This window comes from Erythrolamprus reginae, chromosome 3, assembly GCF_031021105.1.
Source record: "Erythrolamprus reginae isolate rEryReg1 chromosome 3, rEryReg1.hap1, whole genome shotgun sequence".
Classification (NCBI taxonomy): domain Eukaryota; kingdom Metazoa; phylum Chordata; class Lepidosauria; order Squamata; family Dipsadidae; genus Erythrolamprus; species Erythrolamprus reginae.
In genome coordinates, this window is record NC_091952.1 from 157,805,701 (window position 1) to 157,832,869 (window position 27,169).

General features: G+C 39.2%; 1 protein-coding gene across 1 annotated transcript; it reads right to left on the reverse strand.

The window, feature by feature from the left end:
* Positions 1-4,258: 4,258 nt before the first annotated feature.
* Positions 4,259-19,753, reverse strand: ZNF622 (zinc finger protein 622). Its single transcript, XM_070747098.1, has 7 exons — positions 19,315-19,753; positions 17,792-18,406; positions 16,705-16,956; positions 14,371-14,533; positions 11,764-11,876; positions 5,716-5,859; positions 4,259-4,538 (listed from the first exon to the last, which is right to left on the reverse strand). The coding sequence occupies exons 1-7, from the start codon at positions 19,346-19,348 to the stop codon at positions 4,411-4,413; spliced, it is 1,449 nt and encodes a 482-aa protein (XP_070603199.1). The 5' UTR covers positions 19,349-19,753; the 3' UTR covers positions 4,259-4,410.
* Between the last annotated feature and the right edge of the window lie 7,416 nt (positions 19,754-27,169).

Here is a 27,169-nt window from a genome sequence, read left to right on the forward strand (position 1 = left end):
AAAGGGGGGACATAATCGAAACATTTAAATATGTTAAAGGGTTAAATAAGGTTCAGGAGGGAAGTGTTTTTAATAGGAAAGTGAACACAAGAACAAGGGGACACAATCTGAAGTTAGTGGGGGGAAAGATCAAAAGGAACATGAGAAAATATTATTTTACTGAAAGAGTAGTAGATCCTTGGAACAAACTTCCAGCAAACGTGGTTGGTAAATCCACAGTAACATAATTTAAACATGCCTGGGATAAACATATATCCAGTCAACGAAGCCGTGGAAGTGATGTGCCGGTGTCTGGAGGCTGTTGGGGCCTGGATGGGTGTCAACAGACTCAAACTCAACCCGGATAAGACGGAGTGGCTGTGGGTTTTGCCTCCCAAGGACAATTCCATCTGTCCTTCCATTACCCTGGGGGGGAATTATTGACCCCCTCGGAGAGGGTCCGCAACTTGGGCGTCCTCCTTGATCCACAGCTCACATTAGAGAACCATCTTTCAGCTGTGGCGAGGGGGGCGTTTGCCCAGGTTCGCCTGGTGCATCAGTTGCGGCCCTATCTGGACCGGGACTCACTGCTCACAGTCACTCATGCCCTCATCACCTCGAGGTTCGACTATTGTAATGCTCTCTACATGGGGCTACCTTTGAAAAGTGTTCGGAAACTTCAGATCGTGCAGAATGCAGCTGCGAGAGCAGTCATGGGCTTACCTAGGTATGCCCATGTTTCACCAACACTCCGCAGTCTGCATTGGTTGCCGATCAACTTCTGGTCACAATTCAAAGTGTTGGTTATGACCTTTAAAGCCCTTCATGGCATTGGACCAGAATATCTCCGAGACCGCCTGCTGCCGCACGAATCCCAGTGACCAATTAGGTCCCACAGAGTGGGCCTTCTCCGGGTCCCGTCAACTAAACAATGTCGGTTGGCGGGCCCCAGGGGAAGAGCCTTCTCTGTGGCAGCCCCGGCCCTCTGGAACCAACTCCCCCCGGAGATTAGAACTGCCCCTACTCTCCTTGCCTTTTGTAAGCTCCTTAAGACCCACCTTTGTCGTCAGGCATGGGGGAACTGAGATATCTTCCCCGGGCATATACAATTTATGAATGGTATGTTTGTATGTATGTGTGTTTAGAAAATGGGTTTTTAAAATATTTTTAAACAGTAATTTAGATTTGTCGCAAATTGTTTTCACTTTGTTGTGAGCCGCCCCGAGTCTGCGGAGAGGGGCGGCATACAAATCTAAATAATAAAATAAATAAATAATAATAATAAATTAAATACAGGAAATAGTATAAGGGCAGGCTAGATGGACCATGAGGTCTTTTTCTGCCGTCAATCTTTTATGTTTCTATGTTTCTATCTACGGATACCTCACATCCTGGACACAAATTGTTTTAACTCCTATCCTCAAAACAACGCTATAGAACATTGCATGCCAGAATTAGACACCAGAAGTTTTCCCTCAGATGCCATCATTCTGCTAAACAAATAATTCCCTCAACACTGTCAAACTATTTACTAAGTCTGCACTACTATTAATCTTCTCATCGTTCCCATCATCTACCTCCGCCCACTAATGACCCCATAACTGTTACTTTGTTGCTTGTAAATCAATATATGATTTACATTGACTGGTTCCTAATTGGATTGCTTATTTGTACCCAGACTATCATTAAGTATTGTATTTTATGATTTTTATGAACTTTTCTTTTATGTACACTGAGAGCATAAGCACCAAGACAAATTCCTTTTGTGTCCAATCACACTTGGCCAATAAAATTCTGTTCTGTTCTATTCTAATCATGGACATTGTCTATGGTTGTTGTTTTTTGCAGTCTTCTTCAGTCTTCCATTTCTTCCCCAGAAGCTCCCAGTACTGTATGGTTTTTACATGACAATATATAGCATACCGTTTAAATAGGAAATGTGCAAAGAATATGCTGTAGCTCTATTGCAAATGAATGCAAATGTTAAAACTGTCATGTCAAAAGAATGTAATTATACTTGGAGATCAGGCAGTTCCATCTCTTGATAATTCACATTCTCCCTATTTTTTAATCTTTTTGAGCAATATAATTTGACTGTAATAAATGTTAATTGTATGCAGTCACTTTGCAATGAAAAAGGTCACTTATGATATAGTCACATGCGTCGCTTGAAAAATGTCCCTCTAGATATGCCTCTTTCTAACCAATTATCCAAGACTATTTAGTTAGTTCAACTGGAAGATGCATAAACTCACCTGTTTTACATTATAGCAGTACAGTGGTACCTCTACTTAAGAATTTAATTCATTCTGTGACCAGGTTTTTAAGTAGAAAAGTTTGTAAGTAGAAGCCATTTTTCCCATAGGAATCAATGCAAAAGCAAATAATGTGTGCAAACCCATTAGGAAAGAAATAAAAGCTCGGAATTTGGGTGGGAGGAGGAGGAAGAGGAGGAGGACAGTCGCTACTGAAGGAAGAAGGTGAGTGGAATCAAAAAAATCCAAAACTTTAAGGCTTAAAAAAGGCTTTGTCTCAGCGAGAAGTATGCACCTCTCATACACACAGCGCAAGGCTGCCTCCCATACACTGTGCCAGAGAGAAAAACCCAGGGGGGCGAGAGGGGGGAACCTCCTGCTCCTTTGACCAAAAGGCGGCTGCTGCAGCTACGTGCTTCCTCTTCCTTCCGATGCTGAAGGGCTCCCCACTTTTCTCGCTCACTTTGTAGCCGGTGCCTTTCCTTCACTGTGGTGAATCCTTGGTTTGGCTGAAGCTGAGTTGATTTGGCCGGGGCAAAGCACCCTTTTGCCTTTCTGCACCCAGATGCTCCGGGAGGCAACCTCACGCCGGGTGTGTGGGAGGCAGCGCAGGAGAGTCACCACAGCAAAGTGGTTTATTCCCTCTCCAAGCGCCCAGAGAAAGGAAAATGCTTTGTTCACTCTGGACTCCCAAAGCCTCCTTAAGCACCACCAAAAGGCTCCTCTGGCAGCCCAGAAAAGCCTGAGATGGCCAGGATTAAAGGGGGAATGGCAGGAAACTGGCTGGCCCTTCGTGCCGCTCTCAAATTTCCTGGGAAATATTTCCGGGCTCAGGTTCTTAAGTAGAAAATGGTTCTTAAGAAGAGGCAAAAAAATCTTGAATACCCAGTTCTTATCTAGAAAAGTTCTTAAGTAGATGGGTTCTTAGGTAGAGGTACCACTGTATATAGATCTGCTTCTACCTTCAGTAAACTCTCAGTATAAGTGCAGCATTAAGTTCATTATGAGAATTGTCTCTAGCTGATACATTAGACCAGTGATTTTCAACCTTTTTTGAGCTGCGGCACATTTTTTACATATACAAAATAATGGGGCACCTTGAGCGGGGGGGGGGGGGAGTGGGGGGGCTAAAAAAGAGTTTGGACAAAAAAAATATCTCTCTCTTCCTCCCTTTCGCTCTATTTCTCTTTCTTTTCCTTCCTTCCTTCCTCTATCTCCATCTTTCTCTCTTCCTTCCTTCCTCTCTTTTTTGCTCTCTTGCTTTCTTTCTTTCTTTCTCTCTCTCTCTCTTGCTTTCTTTCTCTTTCTTCCTCTTTCTCTCTCTCTTGCTTTCTTTCTCTTTCTTTTTCTTTCTTTCTCTCTCTCTCTTGCTTTCTTTCTTTCTCTTTCTTTCTCTCTCTCTTGCTTTCTTTCTCTTTCTTTCTTTCTCTCTCTTTCTCTCTCTTGCTGAGCTTCGCGGCACACCTGACCATGTATCGCGGCACGCTAGTGTGCCATGGCACACTGGTTCAAAAACACTGCATTAGACCATGCTGTTACAATTTGCCAAAGTACAAAATACAATTTGCCCAGTATTTCAAGGTTAGTAGCCTCAACTGGAATTTTGGAATATTGTATCTCACTGGCACTTTGAAAAAATGATTGTGGAGAGGACCTTGCTAATTATAAAACACTGATTTATCAGAAGATTAGTTAATGAAATTGTTCCCACAATCCCTTCTAGCCATCTGGAATGTTACCCTTGAGAATAGCAGAGAACTGCTTGAATGCAGTGTTTAATAGTGCAAGGCAGGCAGTCACCAATTCAAGTGTATTCTTAGAGAATTTCCAATTTAATGAGGTTTTAATCCAATAGTTTTACGAAGCAGTATGTGAAACAGTTCACTAAACTGGAATGTGTGAAATGGTTACAAGTGTCATGCCAGAATGATGCATATTATCTGAAAGCTCCAGAGAAGAGGTGCACCTTAATCCCAGCTACATAGTACACATGGTTGAGATGCAATGCTATCACCAAATTACAATACATTTTATGCATATCCTTTATTGAGCAGGTCTGATTGACAACATTCAAATGAAATATTTGAAATAGCAGCTTAGCTGCAACCACTGGTAAGGCATCAGCCATATGTTTGCAGCATCAATACTCCAATACTGAATACGTTTTATGATGCACTTAGAACTGAACATGTGAGCGGAAATGCATCTGCTTTGTAGTATTATTTTGCATGCTAGTTTTCAGCATCCACTTTGCTTTCATCCGTTGAAGGTACTGCATGTCACGCTCGTGAGCCAGAGCTGCTCCTGCATTAATGGAGAAAGAGCCAATATCTGAATTTCATCAAAGTGCGTAATTATTTTCTAGATGAACAAAGCTGCTTAAACCTGCCCTGAACTCTGGAAAGGTATACTGTGTTCTCCATAAAGTCTGTCACTTTTGAAACACAACTATCTTTACACTTTAAATGTTCATAAACATTTTGAAATTATCTTAGATGGAGTTTGCCTATTGTTCTGATCCTGCAAACTGATCAACATAGAAATCAATGGTTAATCTAGTTCAATATTCTGTTTCCAACTATACCTACTGTATGCATTTCTGAGAACTGAGCTATCAGTAGAGTTTTGTAACATTTTTTGGCAGAATAACCATGAGGGGGTGGGGAGGATTCTACCAGCACTCAGAGTAAGTAAAAGGAAAGGTGCACAGGGGAATGGAAGAATTGGCGTATCCATTCTTGAAAACACGACATCCAGTTTGGAGTTTGAGAGAAGTGTTCCATCAACATCTGGGTTTAGATTTAGTTACTTATAGGAACCTTATGGTTCAACAAATTATTTCTCAAGAATAACTTTTTATTATTTACGTATTACCATGGTCTTTCGAGACTGAAGGACGCCAATTCATTCATTCATTCATTCATTCATTCATTCATTCATTCATTTATTGGATTTGTATGCCGCCCCTCTCCGTAGACTCGGGGCGGCTAACAACAGTAATAAAAAACATCATATAAATCCAATACTAAAACAACTAAAAACCCTTATTGTAAAAACCAAACATCCCTACAAACAAACATAACATGCATAAATTGTAAAGGCCTAGGGGGAAAGAATATCTCAGTTCCCCCATGCCTGACGGCAGAGGTGGGTTTTAAGGAGCTTACGAAAGGCAAGGAGGGTAGGGGCAATTCTAATCTCCGGGGGGGAGTTGGTTCCAGAGGGCCGGGGCCGCCACAGAGAAGGCCTTTCCCCTGGGCCCCGCCAAATGACATTGTTTTGTTGACGGGACCCGGAGAAGGCCCACTCTGTGGGACCTAACCGGTCGCTGGGATTCATGCGGCAGAAGGCGGTCTCGTAGATACCCTGGTCCGGTGCCATGAAGGATGCCATGCAATTTTTACTTGAAAATTTGTTAAAAAACAATGAAAAAGCAAGCTAGAAGGACACTGATGTAAACACAATGCTTTTATCTGCTCACCTGAGTTGCTTGTCCAACCAAGGGCTTTATACTGCTGCAGCACTTTGCCCACTGTCTGTTTGTTTCTGGAAACTGCTACTGCTCGTGAAAAACCAAATCGCTGCTTGTAATATCTCATCAAGGAACGGTGACCAATCCTGGCACCTTTATTAAAAAAAAATACTCATATATTAAAATAATAAAAGATATGAAATGCTTATTTTGTTATAATATTATTGTGTGTCTCTAACTGAGGAATATTCTCTTCCAAAAGCATGTAACCACAGAAGTAGCTGGAAATTCAATGTGGAATACTATGCCCAGACAAAAAGGAAATTTGATGGGAACTGCTAGATTTCATTCGGATTTCAATCTTAAAAGCTGATCGCTTTATCTGGGACCTTTGAGCCTATGGTGAGATTTGTTTTGTAATTAATTTTTATGAAATATTGTCATTCAAATAGTAAAAACTAAGTCTAGGGTGAGGTTTGGAAATATAGCAACCAGTTTTTACTGACGTTAACTTTGTTTTTTAAAAAACCTGGGATGAAATAAGCAGGCTCAACAGATCCTTCTGGGGAGATAAATTGTAGAGAAATAACTTTGGGGCTTTCAAAAGTAGGCTATTTTAAATTCTTTGTTTTAATTAAGTTATGGACCTGTGACACATTTTTATTTTGAACGAATAAGATTGGCTGCAAGGAAATGAAAGATTCAATATTTTTCCCACAGCAATCTGATGGAAATATATATTGCCCTGTGGTAAGAAAGTAGATTTGTCAATTACTCATCCATTTTTATGCGCACTTTGCCATTTTATGGAGAAACAAAAACTAAACATAGTTATTTTTAAAATGTAAACACAATGTATTATTTTTTCAAAATAGTTTAAAGCAGGGATCTCCAACCTTGGCAACTTTAAGACTTGTGTACAGTGTTCCCTCAATTTTCGCGGGTTCGAACTTCGCAAAAAGTCTATATCACGGTTTTTCAAAAATATTAATTAAAAAAATACTTCACTGTTTTCCCCCCTATACCACGGTTTTTCCAGCCCGATGACATCATATGTCATCACCAAACTTTCGTCTGCCTTTAATAAATATTTTTTTAAATAAACTTTAATAAATAAACATGGTGAGTAATAATCTAAATGGTTTCTAAGGGAATAGGAAATTGTAATTTAGGGGTTGAAGTGTGAAGGGAAGGCTTGTGATACTGTCCATAGCAAAAAATAGTGTATTTACTTCCGCATCTCTACTTCGCGGAAATTCGACTTTCGCGGGCGGTCTCGGAACACATCCCCCGCAAAAATCGAGGGAACACTGTACTTCAACTCCCAGAGTTCCTCAGCCAGCTCTGAGAGTTGACATCCACAAGTCTTAAAGTTGCCAAGGTTGGAGATCCCTGGTTTAAAGAGCTGAATCAAACCAAAGCTTCACCATAGTCACCATTCAATTTGGTACTGAGATTCTGTCTTGCCTTAAAGAACTAGCATATGTATAAAACTTTCTGACATGCCTCAGGGGTCACCAAATTTGTGCACAACCCATTTTTTTTGGGAGGGGGGGATTTAATCTACTATTGAGCATACAGGCCACAAACCACATATGAACTATAAAAAACAAAACCTCTGGCATTCTAGAAAAGATAATGTGTACACACACACACACACACACGCACACACGGTTGGTTAAAAAAATGCTTTGCTTTAAGGGCCACCACCCAATGTTAGTTGGAATTTGACTGGCATTTTGAAACCTAATTTTGAAGCTATTGCATTACTCTGTTTTCTTTCCAAAAGTTCATCAAATATTTTTAATATTCACTCTATTCATAAGTGAATGGAAGATAATATTCCATTCTGAAATATGATTGTTTTTATTAGGATTTTTAAAATTGTTTTTTAATATTGGATTTGTATATGTATTGCTTGTTGTGAGGCGCTCTGAGTCCTCGGAGAGGGGCGGCATACAAATCTAATAAATTATTATTATTATTATTATTATTATTAATCAACTATTAATTTTTGAGATTCAGACATATTTGTTTGTTGTAATAAAAATTTAATAATTTTTTTTTTTAAAGAAAAATTAATTGAAAAACCAGGACAAGAAATCTAAGATTTGTGATTTTATCCTCAGGGTGAGGTCAAATATTAACATCTTCCCAAATACTGTCTATCAGAATCATTTTCAAATGAATAAATGGCCTCTTACCCTCTAAGTGTCTCTTTCTCCTCTCAATGTATATTGATAGCATATGTACCAAAGACAAATTCCTTGTGTGTCCACTCACATTGGCCAATAAAGAATGCTATTTATTCTATTCTATTCTATTCCTATTCTCTCCATTACACGGTGCTAGGGATTTGAACTGCCAAAATTTCTGATCAACAAGGTCAGCGTCACTGAGTCACCACGTGCCTGAAAATCGAAGAGTTTAACCTTTAATCTAAGACTACTACAAGCCAAAAGCAAGGAAAAGTCTTTGCATTATTAGAAAACATCATTTTGCCTCCATTTTATAACAGATAAAGTTGCCATGCATCAAACATAATTTAAGATCAGATGAATGAATGAATCATTCTTGGTAAATGTGGCCATGCAGGGATCTGACAGAATAGTATTCCTGCGCATGTGAATCTGCTAATGATTGAGAACAGTCTAGCAATATGAATCAAAAAGCCTATAGCAATATGTTCTATATCAATGTATTAAGCCTAATGCTTAATTATTTATGTATTTAATTCTTTGTATAATACTTGGCTATGTCATCACATCTAAATATAAAGTGCAATAAAATAATAAAATATTTTAGAGCACATAAACTAGTAATTATGAATAATGAGGCTTTATCCAGTATAATAAGATTAATGCGACAGGCTGAATAAAATATATTCCAACTATGTATTATTTATTCTAGAGGATATGAGTAATATCCCACGGATTCTTTAAAAGAAGGATAAATCTCGGCAGTAAAATGTATCCCAATAAATACTGTAATACACCATACACTTGAAATGTCTTTTGTTTACAGGGAACATAGCCATTTATTTCATGTATACCTCTGCTTTATCAAGTTATTTGAGGTCAACTGTACCTAATGTTAATCCTATAGCTTCTTATCCCCCAAATATTTTTAGGTAATTGTGAATAAATAAAGTAAAAATGGCAACATTTAATATTCTGTGTTACTTCATCCAGATTACTAAGTTTTGAAGAACATTTTTTTCTGTTCAGTTTCTGCCATTTTAAGCATAATGCTTTCCCACCCGTTAACCCAATACTATAGCATCTATTCAATTCCAATTTGTTTACAGGGTCAGATCTGCTTCATGTCCTAGCAGAATTTGCCCAGTACATCGAATCACTCCTGCTGAATTTGTGATGTAGGGAAGGAGGGAAAAGATTCTTTATTCTTCAGACAGTACATTGGAAGCCAAAGAAACAATTCAGCACAAGAAGGCTCTTAGGGGTCTGTATGGAAATTAACAAGCCAAATTCTGCAAAACAATTATATCATTCTCATTATGCTCACTGGAAGAGTTTACACAACACAATTACCATAGTTTCTAGTTAAAAGGATCCAGATGCAAGTCCCATCTGGTATCCTTCCCTGACCCCTATGATTAAAAAAAAGCTGCCCATATGTTATTCAAACGGGTTGCATATTGCATGATTTGAAAAACTAATCAGTAAAAGGAACTTCAAACCATCAGATTCTTTTTTTGCTAGCAAGGGCAAAGTGCCACAGGCTAATGAAAATAAAATCTCATTTAAACAGTCCAATGGAGGCTGCTTTTGAGCAGTCTGGGTGAAGACAGGAGCTGCACAATGACATACTTATAAATTATGGTAAAGAAATTACATAGATGCAGTTAAAGTTATTTTTTCATAACATAGAGCTCAACCTTTTGCGAACATTTGGTACTTGCAAATAATCTGTTTCTATATTAAAGATTGCAGAATCTTATGGGATGGAGACAACTGAAGTCAATTTAACTGAATTTTATTTTTTAAAAAACCTTTTTTTAATAAGTGCCATAGTATATCAAGCTTTGTGCAACTATATTAATCATTCAGTGTTTTAAAGGGACTTTACAGGTGATAATCAGCACACAATATTAAATCCAGAAATCCATAGGGAGTCAACCCAGCTCACAGAGCTCGGGTGTTCACGATGTATTAAGGACATGATTGTTAGCCGCTCAGAGTCCATTTGGAGTGAGCGGCATATAAATACAATAAATAAATAAAATAAATAAATAAATTATGGCATATCTATGGCATGCATGCTGCATGTGGCACATGGAAACATATCTGCTAGCACACGAGTCGTTGCCCTAACTCAGCTCCAGTGCACATGTATGCGCCGGCCAGCTGATGGGAGGGCATTTTTGGCCTCCAGAGGAGTGAGGGAGGGCATTTGTGCCCTCCCCAGACTCCAGGAAAACCTCTGGAGCAGTGGTTCTCAACCTGGGAGTCGGGACCCCTTTGGGTCGAATGACTGTTTCACAGGGGTCGCCTAAGCCCATGGAAAAAGACAAATTTCCCAGAGTGTTCAGAACTAAAGCTTCTATTCTGGCGCCTTGGATCATATTTTTACAATCCGACCAATCAGGTGTTTACAATGGCAGTGTCCCTGTGACCTTCCTGACAATCAGCTTAAAGCTCTGTTGGGAGAATTGGCGTTAGATTTATGGTTGGGGGTCACCACAACATGAGAAACTGTATTAAGGGGGAGTGGCATTAGAAAGGTTGAGAACCACTGCTCTGGAGCCTGGGGAGAGTGAAAAATGGGTCTACCAGAAGTCGGGAATTGGAGGGGGGCTATATATGCATATACGAGGGTGGGGGAGCGCACACATGCACAGGAGGTGTGGGTGTCATCTGAGGTGGTGCAGCGAATGAGCCGAAGTGGCAGTGGGTGGGTAGAGTGCAATACTGCAGGACACTAAAGCTGACTGCTAGATCTGCAGGTCAGCAGTTCAAATCTCATCACCGGCTCAAGGTTCACTCCGCCTTCTATGTTTCCGAGGTGGGTAAAATGGGGACCCGGATTGTGGGGGCAATATGCTGGCTCTGTTAAAAAGTGCTATTGCTGACATGTTATAAGCCGCTCTGAGTCTAAGGAGAAGGACGGCATAACAAAAAAATCAAACAAATAAATAAACAAATAAATAAATAAAGGGTGTGGGCATTTGCACGTGTGATAGCACGCACATGCACACTTTTGGCAACCAGGGACAAAAAGGTTCGCCATCACTGTACCAAGGTATGCCTTTTATTTATTTGTGCCATCCTATTCCAAAATAGTAAGAGCTTCTGGGTAGTTTCCAGGATAGGCCCACATAAAGTGCATTACAAATAGAGATATAATAATCTAATTGATGCATGAAAAGTAGAACTACAGTTACTTAGGATAATTATAATTCAATTTTCTTTCAATATTTAACCCAAGGCAATGTAGACGGACTTCCCTAGATAGTCTTCCACTAAAGCACTGACCAGATCCATATGATTAGTTGTTGCATTAAGTACCAGTCTACGTGCTGGATTTACCTTTTGAAAAAAATAATCAGCATTTTAAAGCTCGCGGAAATCAACACCTTATTTTAATTGTCTGCGACAGTTACGGATTACAATTCCTAGCATTTAGGAAATTGTTATTCACACAGTTGATATTTGCAATGCAAATGTCTTTATTGATAACTATTTTTGTGAGATAATAAATGTAAAAAAAATGAGGGAATGGAGTAATGAGTCCAGAAAATGTTTCAAAATATTTGCTGGCCAGTCCCATTTTCCAAGGGGATCTCAATTTCTCTAGGCTTCTAACTGAAAGATCAAAGGATAATTTTCTGACAGTATCTAACCCATAGATTAGCGCTTCTCAATTTTACTAACCTTAAGTGCAATTGACCTTCTAAGCATTCTTAAACCCATAACCATGTTCTAAACCAAATCCATCATTACAGCAATTTCCTGTGTTCTGCAATGGATGGATAAACTGCAATAACAGAAAACTAGCATAGCAAGACAATCATGGCTAACTTCCAGTGCCGCGTACCTGAAGGTAAAACCAGCTCCATAGTTTCATCATCATAGTCCAATTTCTTTCCTGACGGCAGTTGTTCAGACATCTCCGCATCCTCCCCTTCTTGATAATCAGGATAACTGCTCCTATAAAAGGAAAGGGTCAACAGTTTGCCTTTAAAAAATGAAAAGACTGTCTGGAAAAAAAAACCCCAGTTGTTAAAATAGCTGAATCTGGAAAAGGGAAATCTTGTGCTGCTGAGAAATATAACTGTAGGAACTTTGAGGCCAAGAAGAAAAAGAGTTTGCTTAAAGATGGGGGAAAAATGCATAGCTGTCCTAATCCTACCTCCTAGGGAAACATGCATTCAATTAAGGACCAGCAATTTTGCTTTCTCTTCTCACTGAGCTGTTTCCTTCCTATTGGTCATGAAGCTGAGCTATAGCTGATTGTTGTATGAATCTTGATCATTAAAATTAGAGCCTTGCCATCACTTTTCCTCACATCTTGTATTTTTATCATGGTGAGACTATGATCTATTTATTTTTATCCCACCTTTATTATTTTTATAATTTAAGGCGATGAATGTATCTAGGAATTATTAGAAAAAAAAAGCAACCAATATTATCATTTATGGTATGGCCAGAGCTAAATAATATATATTGGTCTGGTCAAAAACAATCTATCAGATTGACACCCTCCCAACAAAGAAAAGGCTGGATGAGTTAAGATATTTAGCCTAGAAAAAGGTATATAAAGGGCAACATGATCAGGATACATAAAATTATATATCGCATGAAAAACTGGCTGAAGATAAAGATTTTTGTTGTTGTTGTAAGCAGCAGGATCTGGGGTTCTCTTTAGCCACGAGAGAAATGGTTATTCAATATAATTGATTAGAAGGAAATTTAGAACAGGCAAACAAACAAAAAACTTCTTTATATGGCTCAGATCAGGGATTATTTTCATTTATTATTGATCTGTGAGCCACTCCTTCTAGTTAATGAACAGAGCATTCCGTAATTGCTTTAAATAATCAGAAATAGATTGCCAGTGATATTTTTTTTCAATCAGATGATTCAAATGCACTGCAATGTTTCCAAATGATTAAAATGATTCCTGAAACAGCAATAGCTAGTAACTCTAAAAGAAAGTAAAAGTGCACCAGATGCAATAAAAGGCACTTTAGAGAAAGGCTTTTTCTGCTATGGCTCCCGCCCTTTGGAACAACATGCCTCTCAAAGAGAGATCTGCCCCCACCTCTTGGTCTTCTGTAAGAGCCTCAAAACCTTGCTTTGCTGATTGCCCTGGGCCTTCCATGTTGGAGGTATTGGACTAGGAAGATCCCATCTCCATTCTGTAGTATTCTGTTTTTTAACTTATTTAACTTCAGTCCATTTAAAACTTTAGTGTGTTAATGTTTTCTGTCTTTGTTTTTATGATGTTGATAGTCACTTAACAGTGACTGTTAAGTGACTATAAAATAAAATAAAATCACAATGGCAGGGTTATATGTAAATAGTGTGCAGCCTAGCTCTCATCCCAATGACATTGTATTTTATAGGTAGGGAATTAATGCAGGCTCTTTCAATTTAATCTAAATGAGTACAATTGCAGCAAGACTGAATACAGTGGTACCTCTACTTATAAACTTAATTCGTTCCGTGACCAGGTTCTTAAGTAGAAAAGTTGGTAAGAAGAAGCAATTTTTCCCATAGGAATCAATGTAAAAGCAAATAATATGTGTGATTGGGGAAAACACAGGGAAGGTGGAGGCCCTGTTTCCTCCCAGGAGATTCCTAGAGAGGCCCCACAAGGCTTCTCCCTGCCTTTCCCGGTTACAATTTCGGAGGCTCAGGTTTGTAAGTGGAAAATGGTTCTTAAGAGGCAAAAAAATCTAGAACACCCAGTTCTTATCTTGAAAATTTCGTAAGTAGAGGCATTTGTAGGTAGAGATACCACTGTATTGTGCTATTTGAGTCTTGTTTAAATCATACTGCATCCATATTGCGGTGCAAAAAAACAAGGATCTTGTAGAATACAGATTTAATGAATGTATTTTAATCAAGGACATGATGTCCTTTAATAAGCTATTTCCTTCCTATTGAATAAGCTATCTGCATATTGTTCAATATATTTATAATTCACGTAAGGAAGAAGAAATGTATACCCTGCCTGACTTCAAAATGTGGACAGACAGAATGAAGACGCACCTCCAAGCTTCAAAAGGCCAGTATAAATGTGGTACTACTGAATTTGTTATATCTACAGTGACTATATCTAGACAACTGTAGGAAATACAAGGTCTACATGCAGACTCAATGACAGACATTGATAGGAAGGAAGCTCAATTCTCCTACATCTAAGGGAGTATTGTAAGCAAAGAGGGGCATTTTTACCTTGAAAGGCTTTGTTGTGGGTCCCCATTGATAAAAAGATTATTTATGTTCCTTGTGATTGTCAAGTGACTGTTTGTTACAGAATAATAGCACTAACTTAAAACATAGCCTTATAAAATTCTGGTCATCCATAAGCAGGTTCACCTCATACACCATCCTAAGCTAGGGACTTGTGCCATCACTGTCAGATTGTTGCCTAAGCCAAATATTCCATGTTTATCACCAACAACGCAATTCCTACCTGAAATCATAAAAGTCTGCAAATTCCAAAGCAGCATCTCCCTCAATGAAGAGTTTGCAATGGCTCTTGTCATTCATATGTGCCTGCACAGCTTTAGTTGTATAGAAGGACTTGCCTTTCTCATTGCACCACAGACAGATCTTCCCAACCCCAATCTTCTCTCCTGAGAATTGGAAGAAAAGAGACAAGAATTGACCTTTGGTCTTACATGATTTCAAAATATTAATTGCATCCTAACATTTAGGATCAAACTACTTTCGGTTATTACTGCTACTGCCAAGAATCACTATTCAGCTTTTCCACTTGCACTGCATCCCTCCCCCACCCTTTTACATATCATGGAACTATCCCAATATTTTTTGACAAAATACATTTCAGAGTAGCCATTCTATCAAAAGCCTCGTTGTTAAAATGTTAGAAATCTATTTATCATTTAAAAGGTCACCTATGACAACAAAGGAAACTATAAAAAGTACAGGTAGTCCCCAATTTACAACCACAATTGATCCTAGAATTTATGTGGCTGTGAGAAATTTGTTAAGTGAATTTTGCCCTATTTTTTAGACTTTTCTTTCCACAGTGGTTAAGTGAATCACTGCAGCCATTTTTTAAACTGGCATTATAACATCAGTCACCAAGTGAACTGTTGTTCATGAAGGAGTACCTATAAAACAACGATGAATTGACCTATGTTCCTGTTGTGGTTGGCTCTGGGACAGCTCCTGCAGCTGGGAATTTTGATGTAGATTTATGGGAATCCTCAGTTTATCAGAGACCTGTTTGGTTGCCAGCTGAATTGGACAGTGAAACTGGCTCACAAGCAGAAGCAGACAGTGGGAGAGAGGAGGCAGACAGGGGGATGGGTGCATCCAGCCCACCAGCAGTTCTCCAGCTAGGGAATCATCAGACTCTGAAGGGTATCATGGCAAGATTATGGCACGAAGGGATCAGTTGCGCAGGCGTCAAAGGAGATAAGAGTGTACAGCTGTTCAGGGGGTAATTATACTAAAGAGCCTAAGATAAATAAAGGAGTTGGAAAGCGCCAAGCTGTGGGCGTTTATCCGTTTTGTGAGAGTGTTTGGAAGAAGATTGGAGCAGCGTGGGGTGCTTTCTGTGTTCAAGGACTCTGGTGAACTTTGCCATACTTCAGTGCAAAAAGAGCTTTGAGGAATTTGGCATGTAAGAAGTTGGCTTTACAGCTTCGTCATTTACTCCTTTGTTTTGGCACGCTCCAGCATCAAAGAACTTTTGGGTGAGAGTAATTTGACACCTCTTGAGACCTGTTTTACAAGACTGCATATAAACCTGATTTATTTTACTGGCTGTGTGTTTGAAACTTATTCTGAACTCATAGGGGGCTAATTGCCAATAGCCCGGCATAACAGTTCCAAACTTGGCCAAATCCCAGTCAAGATTTCTTGTCAACGAAAGCAGTGGTCATAGTAGAATGTATTGTAAAAGTAACTTCTATTTCCTGTGATTAACATTATTTTCGAGATAAGCTTTTCAGCTGAACATGAGAGCTTACAAGAACCTCTGGTGCAGGTCCATTTCACCAGTGAGAGGAACAGAGATAATTGTTTCATAACCAGTATCTATACTATAATATAGATACTGGTTATCATTGGCTTTGCTAAGTAATGCAGTTATAAAGCCCAATGTCATTTAGCCACAGCAATTCTAGCAGTCCTGATTGCCATTATCATGTAAGGACCCCATGTGATCACAACTTCTGACTTCCTGCCAGCTTTCCCACTGACTCCTCTTGTAAGGAGCCAACAGCAATATTGGAAATTGTGATCATGTGACTATTGGGGTGCTGCAGCAGCTGGAACTAGAGGAACTGGTTGGAAGTACCATTCATTCAGCTCTGCTACATAACTTTTATGATTGCTGAATGATTGGTTGTAACCCAAGATCTACCTGCACGTACAACTTATACAAAACTTATAGATATACTCCTCAATATGTGCGTGCTCAACCTTAGTCTGATGTAAGATCAAGTTTATTAAAGAGCATTAAATTCTAGGAGAAAAGCCAATGGTCTACATCTATATAGAATAGTCTTTACTTCTAGATGTCAACTTCTGTACAACATGATGACATCTTATCCTATTTGATACACATTTAAGATGCCATCCACACCAACCCTAATATAGCTAATATAAAAATGCCATCTACATTAAGAAAATGTGATTTTTTTAAAAATGCCATATTTATTTATTAATCAATTATATATGAGAATGAAACACTGAGAGAAATAACATATATCTTTCTTAAAAATCAGTAACAATGTTTATCTATTTACAAGAGAGAAAGCTCTGACAGACTTACCCAAATACTTGATCAATCCTCTGAAATCTACAAGGTATTCTATGTCTGGAATAAAAAAACTATGGTCTTTTGTCATGTGGGCCACATTCTTCATGAAACAACTTGAATGGTGAGAACAGAATAAGCAGTCTGTAATAGGAATTGCATCAGGTTCAGCCCCATCATTCACAGGTACACTGCTTTCCGCTTCATCTGGATTTCCTTCCATCTCTTCTTCAGACTCTTCATCTGAGCCAATATCTTCCCAACCTTCTACATGAAATCAGAAGAAAACTTTAAGGAGGTTTAATTGCATTAAGAGGATGCATGTCAACAATTTAATGCAACAGCAGGCCACAAGATCTTACCAGTTAGGATAATGTTGTTAACTGTTAAATGACACAGTTGTTTTAAAGACTGGAAGACAGGTGCTGCATCTATGAGTTCCAAAAGGCCCAAATCAAATTTCCAAAGAAATTTGAGATTCAGATCAGTATACCAGTGGTTAGTTTGGTGAATATCCTACATGATGGCTCAAAAGTCACTCATAAATTAGATATCAACCAGCTAGCAGAGGACATGAAGCAATTTTGGCTCAATGAAAAAAGATTTCAGCCAAAATTACATGCAGTATACTAATTCAGCCATAATATAATGTAAAAATAAATCTAATTCTGAAGCAAAGCACGTCTTCAGAATTATATACAATTTAGAGGACATGGCAGGAAATATTTTTTAAGGTAGAAGCAAAAGAAAAAGCCTTTTAAAACACTTTGTTTTCTTTTTAACGGTGCATTGTATATTCTAATATTGTTTTGTTTTTTAAAAATACAGGCCAATGGTATGGCATCATTCTTTCAATTAATATCATGCTTTCAATGCAGTATAATCTTATAACTATCCAAGAGCCTACTGTTCAGTAAGGATTATTCCATAGCATATTCTATTCCACAACTCAAATATCCGATTAGATAGTGCAGCCTAGTGTAACTAGAAGATGCAAAGCTGCTTTCAAAGATTCAAACTGAACATTATACATGGCTTCCTTCCAGCTACAGGATCCACATTTTAGTTTATAACTTTTAGTTTAGACTGCTTTTGCCCTTACCTTCCTCCATATCTTCCTCCTTTCCTTCATCGTCAGACTGCTGTTGTGTTAGCTTCTTAGCCTGTTGCTCAAACCAGTGTAATCTAGGTGGCCTTTCGTTGTACTCTTTTCCCTGAACAGAACTGCTGCTTTCTTCCATGAAAGAACCACCAATGGCATCTGCAGACAGGGCAACCTTCTTTGGAGACGATGATGGCTGAGCTTTGACGGCTTGCTGGATAGCAGTATTCATAGCATCTTTGTCAACGTTCTCTTGAGCAAGACCCTTCTCTAAATTCTTCTCATTCAAGAGTTCCACTTTCTTGCTGATAGCTTGGATCGCTTTCTTCTCAAGCTCCAAATGTTTCCTGGATTTCAGGTGGTTCGCATAGGCATTGAAATTGGAAAACCTCTTGCTACAAGCCACACAATAAGTTGCGGTGGCCTTGTTCTGTTCTTCCAGTCCTGCTCTTTGGGCTAGGACTCTCTCTTGAAAGTTCTCAGCAGTGACAGGAGGCATTTCAGCAACTTTTCTCTTTAGGTTATACCTATGCCAGTCAGTCTTATAGTGGGATCGCTGAACATCAGCATCTTTGATAGTTACTCGGCAAGTGATGCAGGTGTATGATGCTGGAGCTGGTACGAAAGGAAACAAGTAAATACACAACAGAGGTTGAACTGAAAGAAATTTGGCTTAAACAGTCAGCTTAGACATAATTATATTTCAGACATTTCCATTCTGGCTCCCTCCAGCAATACTGAACTACAGCTCCCATAATTTAGTCATCACACCTGACAATAGAAATTATAGTCTAATGTTCTTGAAAGTCAAAGTTATCTTATTTTAAGACACAGAAGCAAAATCTCATGAGAGGATGCTCACACAAGATTTCAGCAAGTTTTTGCTTCCGCGCATACCTGGAAGCAAAAAACCCACCAAAATTGCGTTTGTGCGTGGGCGTCTCCTTGTGAGTGCATTTTTACTACCTGCACATATGCAAAGCAAAATCTCACAAGGGGACGCTCATGCATGTGAGATTCCGGCAATTTTTTGCTTCCTTGCCTGCACAGAAGCAAAATCGCACAAGTGGACACACCCACGGGCATGCGTGACAACCTGAATGAGAAGGATGCACACTCAGCGCACCAGTATGCAGGTTAAGAGCTGGTGTGTTTTAACTCTGGCTTTATAGAGTGGTATTAGTACCTCCCTAGTTCTAGACTGTATCTGACAGTGCATCCTCTTCCACACACCAAGAAAGGGGCCTCTACCGCAACTGTCAACATCAGGCGTACCCTGTAACGGCCTGGGCCTGCTTTAGAGCAGTGTTTCCCAACCTTGGCAACTTGAAGCTATCTGGACTTCAACTCCCAGAATTCTCCAGCCAGCAGTTGATGTCCAGATATCTTCAAGTTGCCACGGTTGGGAAACACTGCTTTAGAGTGTGCGCGATCGCGAACGAGGGTACCGAAGATGGCTCAAGCGGAGGAGGAGGAAAGATCCAGCATTCGTTGCGCGAGATTGAGCGTACGCTTTAGCTTACCCGTCGCTCCGAGGGAAGGCGGCTCGTCGCTCATAGCCCGAGCTCCGCCGGGAAACGCCACGCAGCAGCTCAGGATAGCCCCACGGGAGCTCAAGCCGAAGTCGAGGAAGGCCTGGGAAACGGGGTCCAGCTACAAGAAGGCCGCTCGGTCAGACTGGACGTGGCCCGAGAGTTCAGGATATGTGCCGTCGGGCTACTTCGAGGGAGGGAAGGCTTTTCCGAGCTTAAGTTGCAAAGCCACCCTCCGCCCTCCCCGCGTGGAGCTGCTCTTCTCGCTTCCGGGTTAGAGAACCAGACGGGCAGATCAGGACTCTCCCTGCTTCCGATCAGAACCTGCTTCCGCATTTGCCCCTCTACATTTGCCCCCTCTGCAGGCCTGGAGGACCAGCTGGCCTTTCTTTATGCTTGCGGTCGCCTTGTCTTTGCGCTCGGGACGAATGAGCGGCTTTTTAGAAGCCGTACGCGCGAGGGCAGTTAGATTCATAGAGTTACAGAGTGTAGAGGGACCTTTGAGTCTTGGGATGCCCCAATTCGCCGCGGCCCAGCTCTAACATGGGACAATTCGCTGTGGGGATTGTGGAATAGAATTATTTAAAATTGTGGAATAGAATTATTTTTTTAAAAAAAGAAGCGAAAGGAGAGGCAAAATGAAATGGGAACGACAACAATTTAAATATATTTTTTAATTTATTTTAAATCAGGGGTCTCCAACCTTGGCAACTTTTAAGACTTGTGGACTCCCAGAATTCCTGGGAATTAAAGTCCACAAGTCTTAAAGTTGGCAAGGTTGGAGACCCCTGTTTAAATAATTAAATTGAATAGTTGAATTTTACGATGGAGAGTTGGCCCTTGCAAGTTGTCCCATTCCGAAGCCTTTATTCTGACTTTCTCCCTGCTCCAAGAAAAATCGCCCCACAGTCCTTTCAACTACCTGCTGTAGGCCCTGCATCCCCCGCAAGCCCCTCCCCAGGCTCACTTCTCAACATCTGCACCTCACTTTTTCTCTCTGTACCCTGACAAGCTATATGGCTGGCAGAAATGGAACCCGGCAGTCTTGAGGCTGCCCTGGTCCCTTTCTGCCCCCGAACTGCAAAACAAAGGAACTATGAGGGTCGCCCAGAAAGTAATGCACCACATTTTTTCTTTCTCAATTATTTATTGAACACAATGAAACTTACACAGAAGAAAGAATTACGTTTCTTCTACACTCCCTATTTTTCCATGTAATTGCTGTCCCGTTCTATGGCCTTCCTCCAGTGAGACACAAGGGCATGTATGCCCTGTCGGTACCACTCCTTGTCTTGGTCACGAAGCCTTGGAGCTCTGCCAAACTGTCTTCTAATGGCCTCACCCTCTGTGCCCGGTGACTAATCGTATTTCTGTCAACTGCAGATTCTCCATAAACTGTACACAAACGTTTGTGAATGTTCCCAACAGTTTCTTTCTCCGCAGTGAGAAATTCAATGATGACACGCTGCTTGTAATGTACATCACTTACAGACGCCATTTCGAAACGCTGCTGCAGCTACGCTGTCTGAAGAAATGCAAAATTTACGCACGCACTCCTGACAATTCAAATAATGTATATCTAAAGTTTCGCATTCGTACCATTACTATAGGCTGAAGGGAAAAAAATGTGGTGCATTCCTTTCTGGGCGACTGTCGTAGAAAGGGAGGGAAAGAAGTGGATTTTGTCCCCACCACTACCAAGGCATCACCCCCAATTCTTCCTCTGAGCAGCGCCCCTCTCAGCGTATTTTCCTCAGACATGGCTTCCTCGTGGCTTGGAGGAATTTGGAAGAAAAACATGACAGATAGATCGGAGGTCGAGCGCTGGGAGAGAGTGAAAGAGACACAGAAAAGGATCACAGATTGATCTTGTTTCCTAGTTTTTAAGATCAAAGAGTGACTGAAGAACAATTATAATGATGAGAAAGCCCCTCCCCATGGAGTTATTTTTTAAGGCTTTTCAACAGATGATATATACAGATTCACCTGTGCTCTGAATTACATTTTCCTTAGAAACTTGAAGGTGTTGCGCACTTCTATCAAATCAGATTTGAATGGTGAGAAAATTGTGATTGCATTTCACTGACCAGCATCTGACTCAAAGGAAATTCTGATTTGCTCCCTGGGCAACACTAATAAAATGAAATGGGACATTAATTCCTGACTGGAAACTTCTTACAAACTTTTTGTGTAAAACGGAAATGATGTTATGATTTCTAGTTTCAATAATTAGACAGAATCATAGATTATAGAAACAAGACTTATTTTGTAAACATAGTGTATGAATCATAATTCTACTCAGCTGGTGTAAAGATCAAAAGTTACTTTTTCATTTCTATTTTTCTTTCACCTCATTTTCTCTTTATTGCACCTTAACTTTCTCTTTGATTGTTTTCTTCATTTCTTTTTCTTGCTTTACATTAGCTTGAGTTAATTTTTGTCTTCTTTTAAAAATACAAGGGAAAATAAAAAGAGAATGAAAGAAAGATGTGGAGTTTTAAACTGAAAAAATCTGGCTATACAACCCTCATCTATCACATATCCAAAACTGGCACTGCACCTGATGGTCAGCTGCATGTCCATAAATATTCTTGTTGGCCTTTTAACCAAAGAAGATTCCTCCTGTTAATGTCAGTAACCAGCCAAATGGGTGACATGACACAGTGCAAGTGTTGTGTTTTGATTTCACAGTGCTAGTGTTTTGTTTCGCTGCCCTCTGTTTGTCCTCTTTCTTCAGAAGCTAAAATCATATAGTCCATTATTTTGTGTCACATTTTGGCCAACTGTAATAATTTGGGAAACTTGACAGGTCTCAATGGAGGGGGATTGTCCCTTCTGCTATAACTTCTCATTAATTAGTGTTGAAATCTGCAGCTTCAATACTATGTTTGGTCTCTTCAGCCTTGAAAGACAGCGTTTAAGGGGTGACTTGATCGAAATGTATAAAATCATGCATAGGATAGAAAAGGTGGATAGAGAAAATTATTTTCTCTATCACACAATACTAGGACGAGAGGGCACTCCCTAAAGCTTATAGGTAAGAAAGTGAGGACAAATCAAGGGAAATATTTCTTCACCCAGAGGGTCGTTGGTTTATGGAATTCACTTCCAGAAGAGGTCGTGACAGCTGTCAGCCTGGATAGCTTCAAGGCAGGATTAGACAGATTCATGGATGCCAAGTGTATCAGTGGTTATTGAAACGGATGTCCATGTGCCATCTCTATGTTGGTTGAGGCAGGCAGGATTCCCTTGTGTACCATTTGTTGGGGGTCAGGGGAAAGGGAGGATCTTGCCTTCTCTTTCTACTCAAGACCCCCATGGACAATTGGTAGGCCACTATGTGACACAGAATGCTGAGCTTGATGGGCTTTGGCCTGATTCAGCATGGCTCTTCTTAAGTTCTTATGTTTCAATTATTAATATTAATAGTCATTGTTACTGTAATATTCCATTACCCTGTTCAGTAACTTTTAGAACCATCTCATTGACTATTGTCGCCATATCTGCTGACTACAAATTCTACAGTTAATTGTGTGCTCTTTGAAAAGCATTCCTTTTGTTAGACCTGAATGAACAGGTGTTCAGTTTTAGTGGATGATCTCAAGCCCTGTGAGTGATTGAGAAAATTTTCTCTTCACATTATTTATGATTTTTGTAGGCTTCTGCCATGTGTCCTTGTACTGTCCTTCATCCCCAGCTGAAAAACCCCAACTGTTGCAGTTTTCTCTCATAAGGAACCTGCTGCTGATCCCTAAAAATGTTAATAGGTTTTCTTCATATCCTTTCTAATTCTATCATATCCTTCTTAAGATGTGTACATACCAGTAATGCTCAAAGTGTGCTCTCACAAAGCATTAATTTTGCTGTTCTCTTCTAATGATTCAAAACATGGCATTATTTATCCTCAGCAGCTGCATGCTGTGTTAACATTTTTATCAAACATTTTAAGCAAACCATGACTGTAAGATTCCTTTTCTTATCAGCCACTACCATACCAGAGATATTTAATGTGTGTGTGTGTGTGTTTATGTTTGTGCATTTGTGTGCATGCATGCACATTCCAGCATCTTTGGCTTTCTGGAAGCCTAATACCTCAACCATTGAAAATATTGCTCATGTTGTTCAACTGTCAACTTATCATCCCTATTGGAAAGAACAGCACACTGAGAACTGAATGACAGATTAACTTTTTTTCTCCTGGGCTCTATTGTAAGCAGAACCGCTAAATTTTTAATTTAAAGTTAAGAATCTGATGCATTGAAAAATTGGTGTATCGTGCAAGGAAGATTCACGTATCATAGAAACATAGAAGTCTGACGGCAGAAAAAGACCTCATGGTCCATCTAGTCTGCCCTTATACTATTTTCTGTATTTTATCTTAGGATGGATATATGTTTATCCCAGGCATGTTTAAATTCAGTTACTGTGGATTTATCTACCACGTCTGCTGGAAGTTTGTTCCAAGGATCTACTACTCTTTCAGTAAAATAATATTCTCTCATGTTGCTTTTGATCTTTCCCCCAACTAACTTCAGATTGTGTCCCCTTGTTCTTGTGTTCACTTTCCTATTAAAAACACTTCCCTCCTGGACCTTATTTAACCCTTTAATATATTTAAATGTTTCGATCACGTCCCCCCTTTTCCTTCTGTCCTCCAGACTATACAGATTGAGTTCATTAAGTCTTTCCTGATAAGTTTTATGCTTAAGACCTTCCACCATTCTTGTAGTCCGTCTTTGGACCCGTTCAATTTTGTCAATATGTTTTTGTAGGTGAGGTCTCCAGAACTGAACACAGTATTCCAAATGTGGTCTCACCAGCATTCTATATAGCGGGATCATAATCTCCCTCTTCCTGCTCGTTATACCTCTAGCTATGCAGCCAAGCATCCTACTTGCTTTCCCTACCGCCTGACTGCACTGTATCTGGTTGCTGACATTGATAAATTGATAATTACATATTTTATCAATGTGTTTACCTTCCATTTATTTTATCTAGATTATGTACTTTAATTTTCTTTTATCTTATTGATAAATTAAAAGACTAATCAATTAATAAATTATTCTATTTATTGCATACTTTTACGCCCTGAAATTATAACTTCACTTTCATGCCTGGAGAGCCAGTGGAGGTACGGAACCAGCAAATGGTTTCATTTTTTGTAATGTATGAACTACATTCTCCCATGGATCCTGTTTTAATACTGTTAGGTTTTAATTTGATTTTGATGGAGTTCCTCTTGTTTTGGTTATTTGTATTTGTTTATTGTCTTTCAACTGTGTGGACTGCCCAGTCAGGTGCAATGCCCAGTCAATGGGCAGCTATATAAATTGAATAAATAACTATTTTTATACTTGTATATCTTCAATTGTAATTGGCAACTTTAAGCATATGCATCCAGTTTGGAGAGATTTTCTTTTGAGCTCCTTGCAATTCCCATTTAACACTTGGAATAATATTGTAGCATCAGTAAACATAGATACCTCGTTGCTTAGCCCTAATTCTAAATGATTTAAATTTACAGTCAGTCCTAAATAAGTAACTGAAACAAATATTTCTATTAAGAATTAATAGTACAAGAAATAACTTGAGTGGAGCATCCTTCCTAAAACTACCAACTTAGATTTAAATTGAAAATTACTAGTTAAATGACTGGGAATATTCATCTTGGATTGAAAAAAGAGATTTTGGCTAATGAAGGAATAAATTTGGGGGGCATTGCTTTAGGTAGTTGCCACAAAACTAACTTTCTAAATTATCTCAACTAGACTTGTGGCATATTTTTTAGCTTAAAGGTAAAAGTAAATGTTCCCCTCGCACATATGTGCTAGTTGTTCCCGACTATAGAGGGCAGTGCTCATCTGTTTCAAAACTGAAGAGCCAGCGCTGTCCGTAGATGTCTCTGAGGTCATGCGGCCAGCATGACTAAACACCGAAGGCACACGGAACGTTGTTACCTTCCCACCAAAGATGGTCCCTATTTTTTCTACTTTCATTGTTATAAGCTTTTGAACTGCAGAAGCTGGGCAGAAGCTGGAACAAGTAACAGCTCAGTCCATTACGCGGCACTAGGATTCAAACCACCGAACTGCTGATCTTTCTGATCGACAAGCTCAGCATCTTCGCCACCATGTCCCTATATTTTAGCTTATATGTGCTTTTATTAATAATATTTATTTATTTATTTATTTATCTATCTATTTATCTATCTATCTATCTATCTATTTATTTATTTATTTATTTATTTATTTAATTAATTAGATTTGTATGCCGCCCCTCTCCGTAGACATATGAAAGCCACCAGATTTTGTTACCAGGCTAAAGAAACTAATTTACATTTTTTTAAAAAAAAGGGTTGATACAACTCTGTACAGGTAGTCCTTAACTTACCACAATTTAGCCCAAAATTCTGTTGCTCGGTGAGTCAGTTGTTAAGTAAATTTTGGCCCACTTGATGACCTTTCTTGCTGCAATTGTTAAGTGAATCATTGCTGTTCTTAAGTTAGTAACATGGTTGTTAAATGAATCTGGCTTCCCCATTAACTTTACTTGTCACAGGGTCACAAAAGGTGATCACATGACCCTGGGACACTGTAATGGTCATAAATATGAGTCAGATGCCAAGCATCCAAATTTTGATCATGTCATTATGACAGGCCCCAAACTTGACCACTTTCAGACTTGTGGAGCCAGCATAGCTTCCATATTCTGGGAGTTCACAAGTCTTAAAGTGGCCAAGTTTGAAGACCTTTGTAATGCAACAGTTGTGTGAAAACAATGACTTTTTTCAGTGATGTTGTATCTTTGAACAGTCACTAAATGAACTATTTTAAGTCAAGGACTACCTGTATTCCGGTATTTCTCTCACAATAATTTATTTTAAATAGATGAAAAGAATAGCCACCAGGTATCTCTTTGCTTCCCTATGATTGCAGAGTAGATTTTTATTCAGCACTTTAAAAGCCAGGGCTTTTTTAATATTCCAAACTCTTATTTATGATGTTCTAGAACACAACATTTTATTTTCTTCATATACAGATTTCAGGAGTCCTTTTTAAAAATGTGTTTCCTAAATTTCACAGTAGTGTTGTCCATGTTTGTTTCAGTGGTGGGATTCATTTTTTTTACTACCTGTTCTGTGGGCGTGGCTTGGTGGGTGGACAGGGGAAGGATACTGTAAAATCTCCATTCCCAACCCAATCCAGGGGAAGGATACTGCAAAATCTCCATTCCCTCCAGATCAGCTGGGACTCGGGAGGAAGAGAACAGATGGGGGCGGGGCCAGTCAGAGGTGGCATTTACAGGTTCTCTGAACTACTCAAACTTTTTGCTACCAGTTCTCCAGAACTGGTCAGAACCCTCTAAAATGCACCGTCGGTTTGTTTCTTAAAAACATTTTAGTTACGTCTGTTTGTTTATTAAACCTGTTACAGCTACCCACTCTGGAACAGTTACATTGGTTTCAAAGAAAGTAGGTTGAAAATTTTAACCTGTTACCCAGAATATTTCTCTTGAAGATTATTTCCACAAAAATATGCTTTGCAATTTACCATTTGTTGTTGATCTATTTTGCTGTGAAGTCTAAGATACCATTCTTAATTACAATTTGAACACCTTTGGATATACTTCAGAAAGTGTTAAACAAGCTTCAGGCTTTGGAAGGCACTGTGAAAGTTCTACACTGAAGATTATGTTCAAATGTATTTATAATGATGCATTACTCATAAGTAGATGCATATTCAGAGTACTAATCCTACTAAGTCAAGCATATTACAAGTAAGAATTTTTAAAAAGTGTGTGGAAGGGGTACATTTTGTGATGCAAACTCCTTGTCCCAGAAGTATCT

Coding starts and splice junctions, on each gene's coding strand:
- ZNF622 (XM_070747098.1), bottom strand. CDS start 19,348: ATGAGCGACGAGCCGCCTTCCCTCGGAGCGACGG. Junction 18,407..19,314: donor GCCTTCCCTCGGAGCGACGG/GTAAGCTAAAGC, acceptor CTTTCGTACCAG/CTCCAGCATCATACACCTGC. Junction 4,539..5,715: donor TGGTTGGACAAGCAACTCAG/GTGAGCAGATAA, acceptor CCATTAATGCAG/GAGCAGCTCTGGCTCACGAG.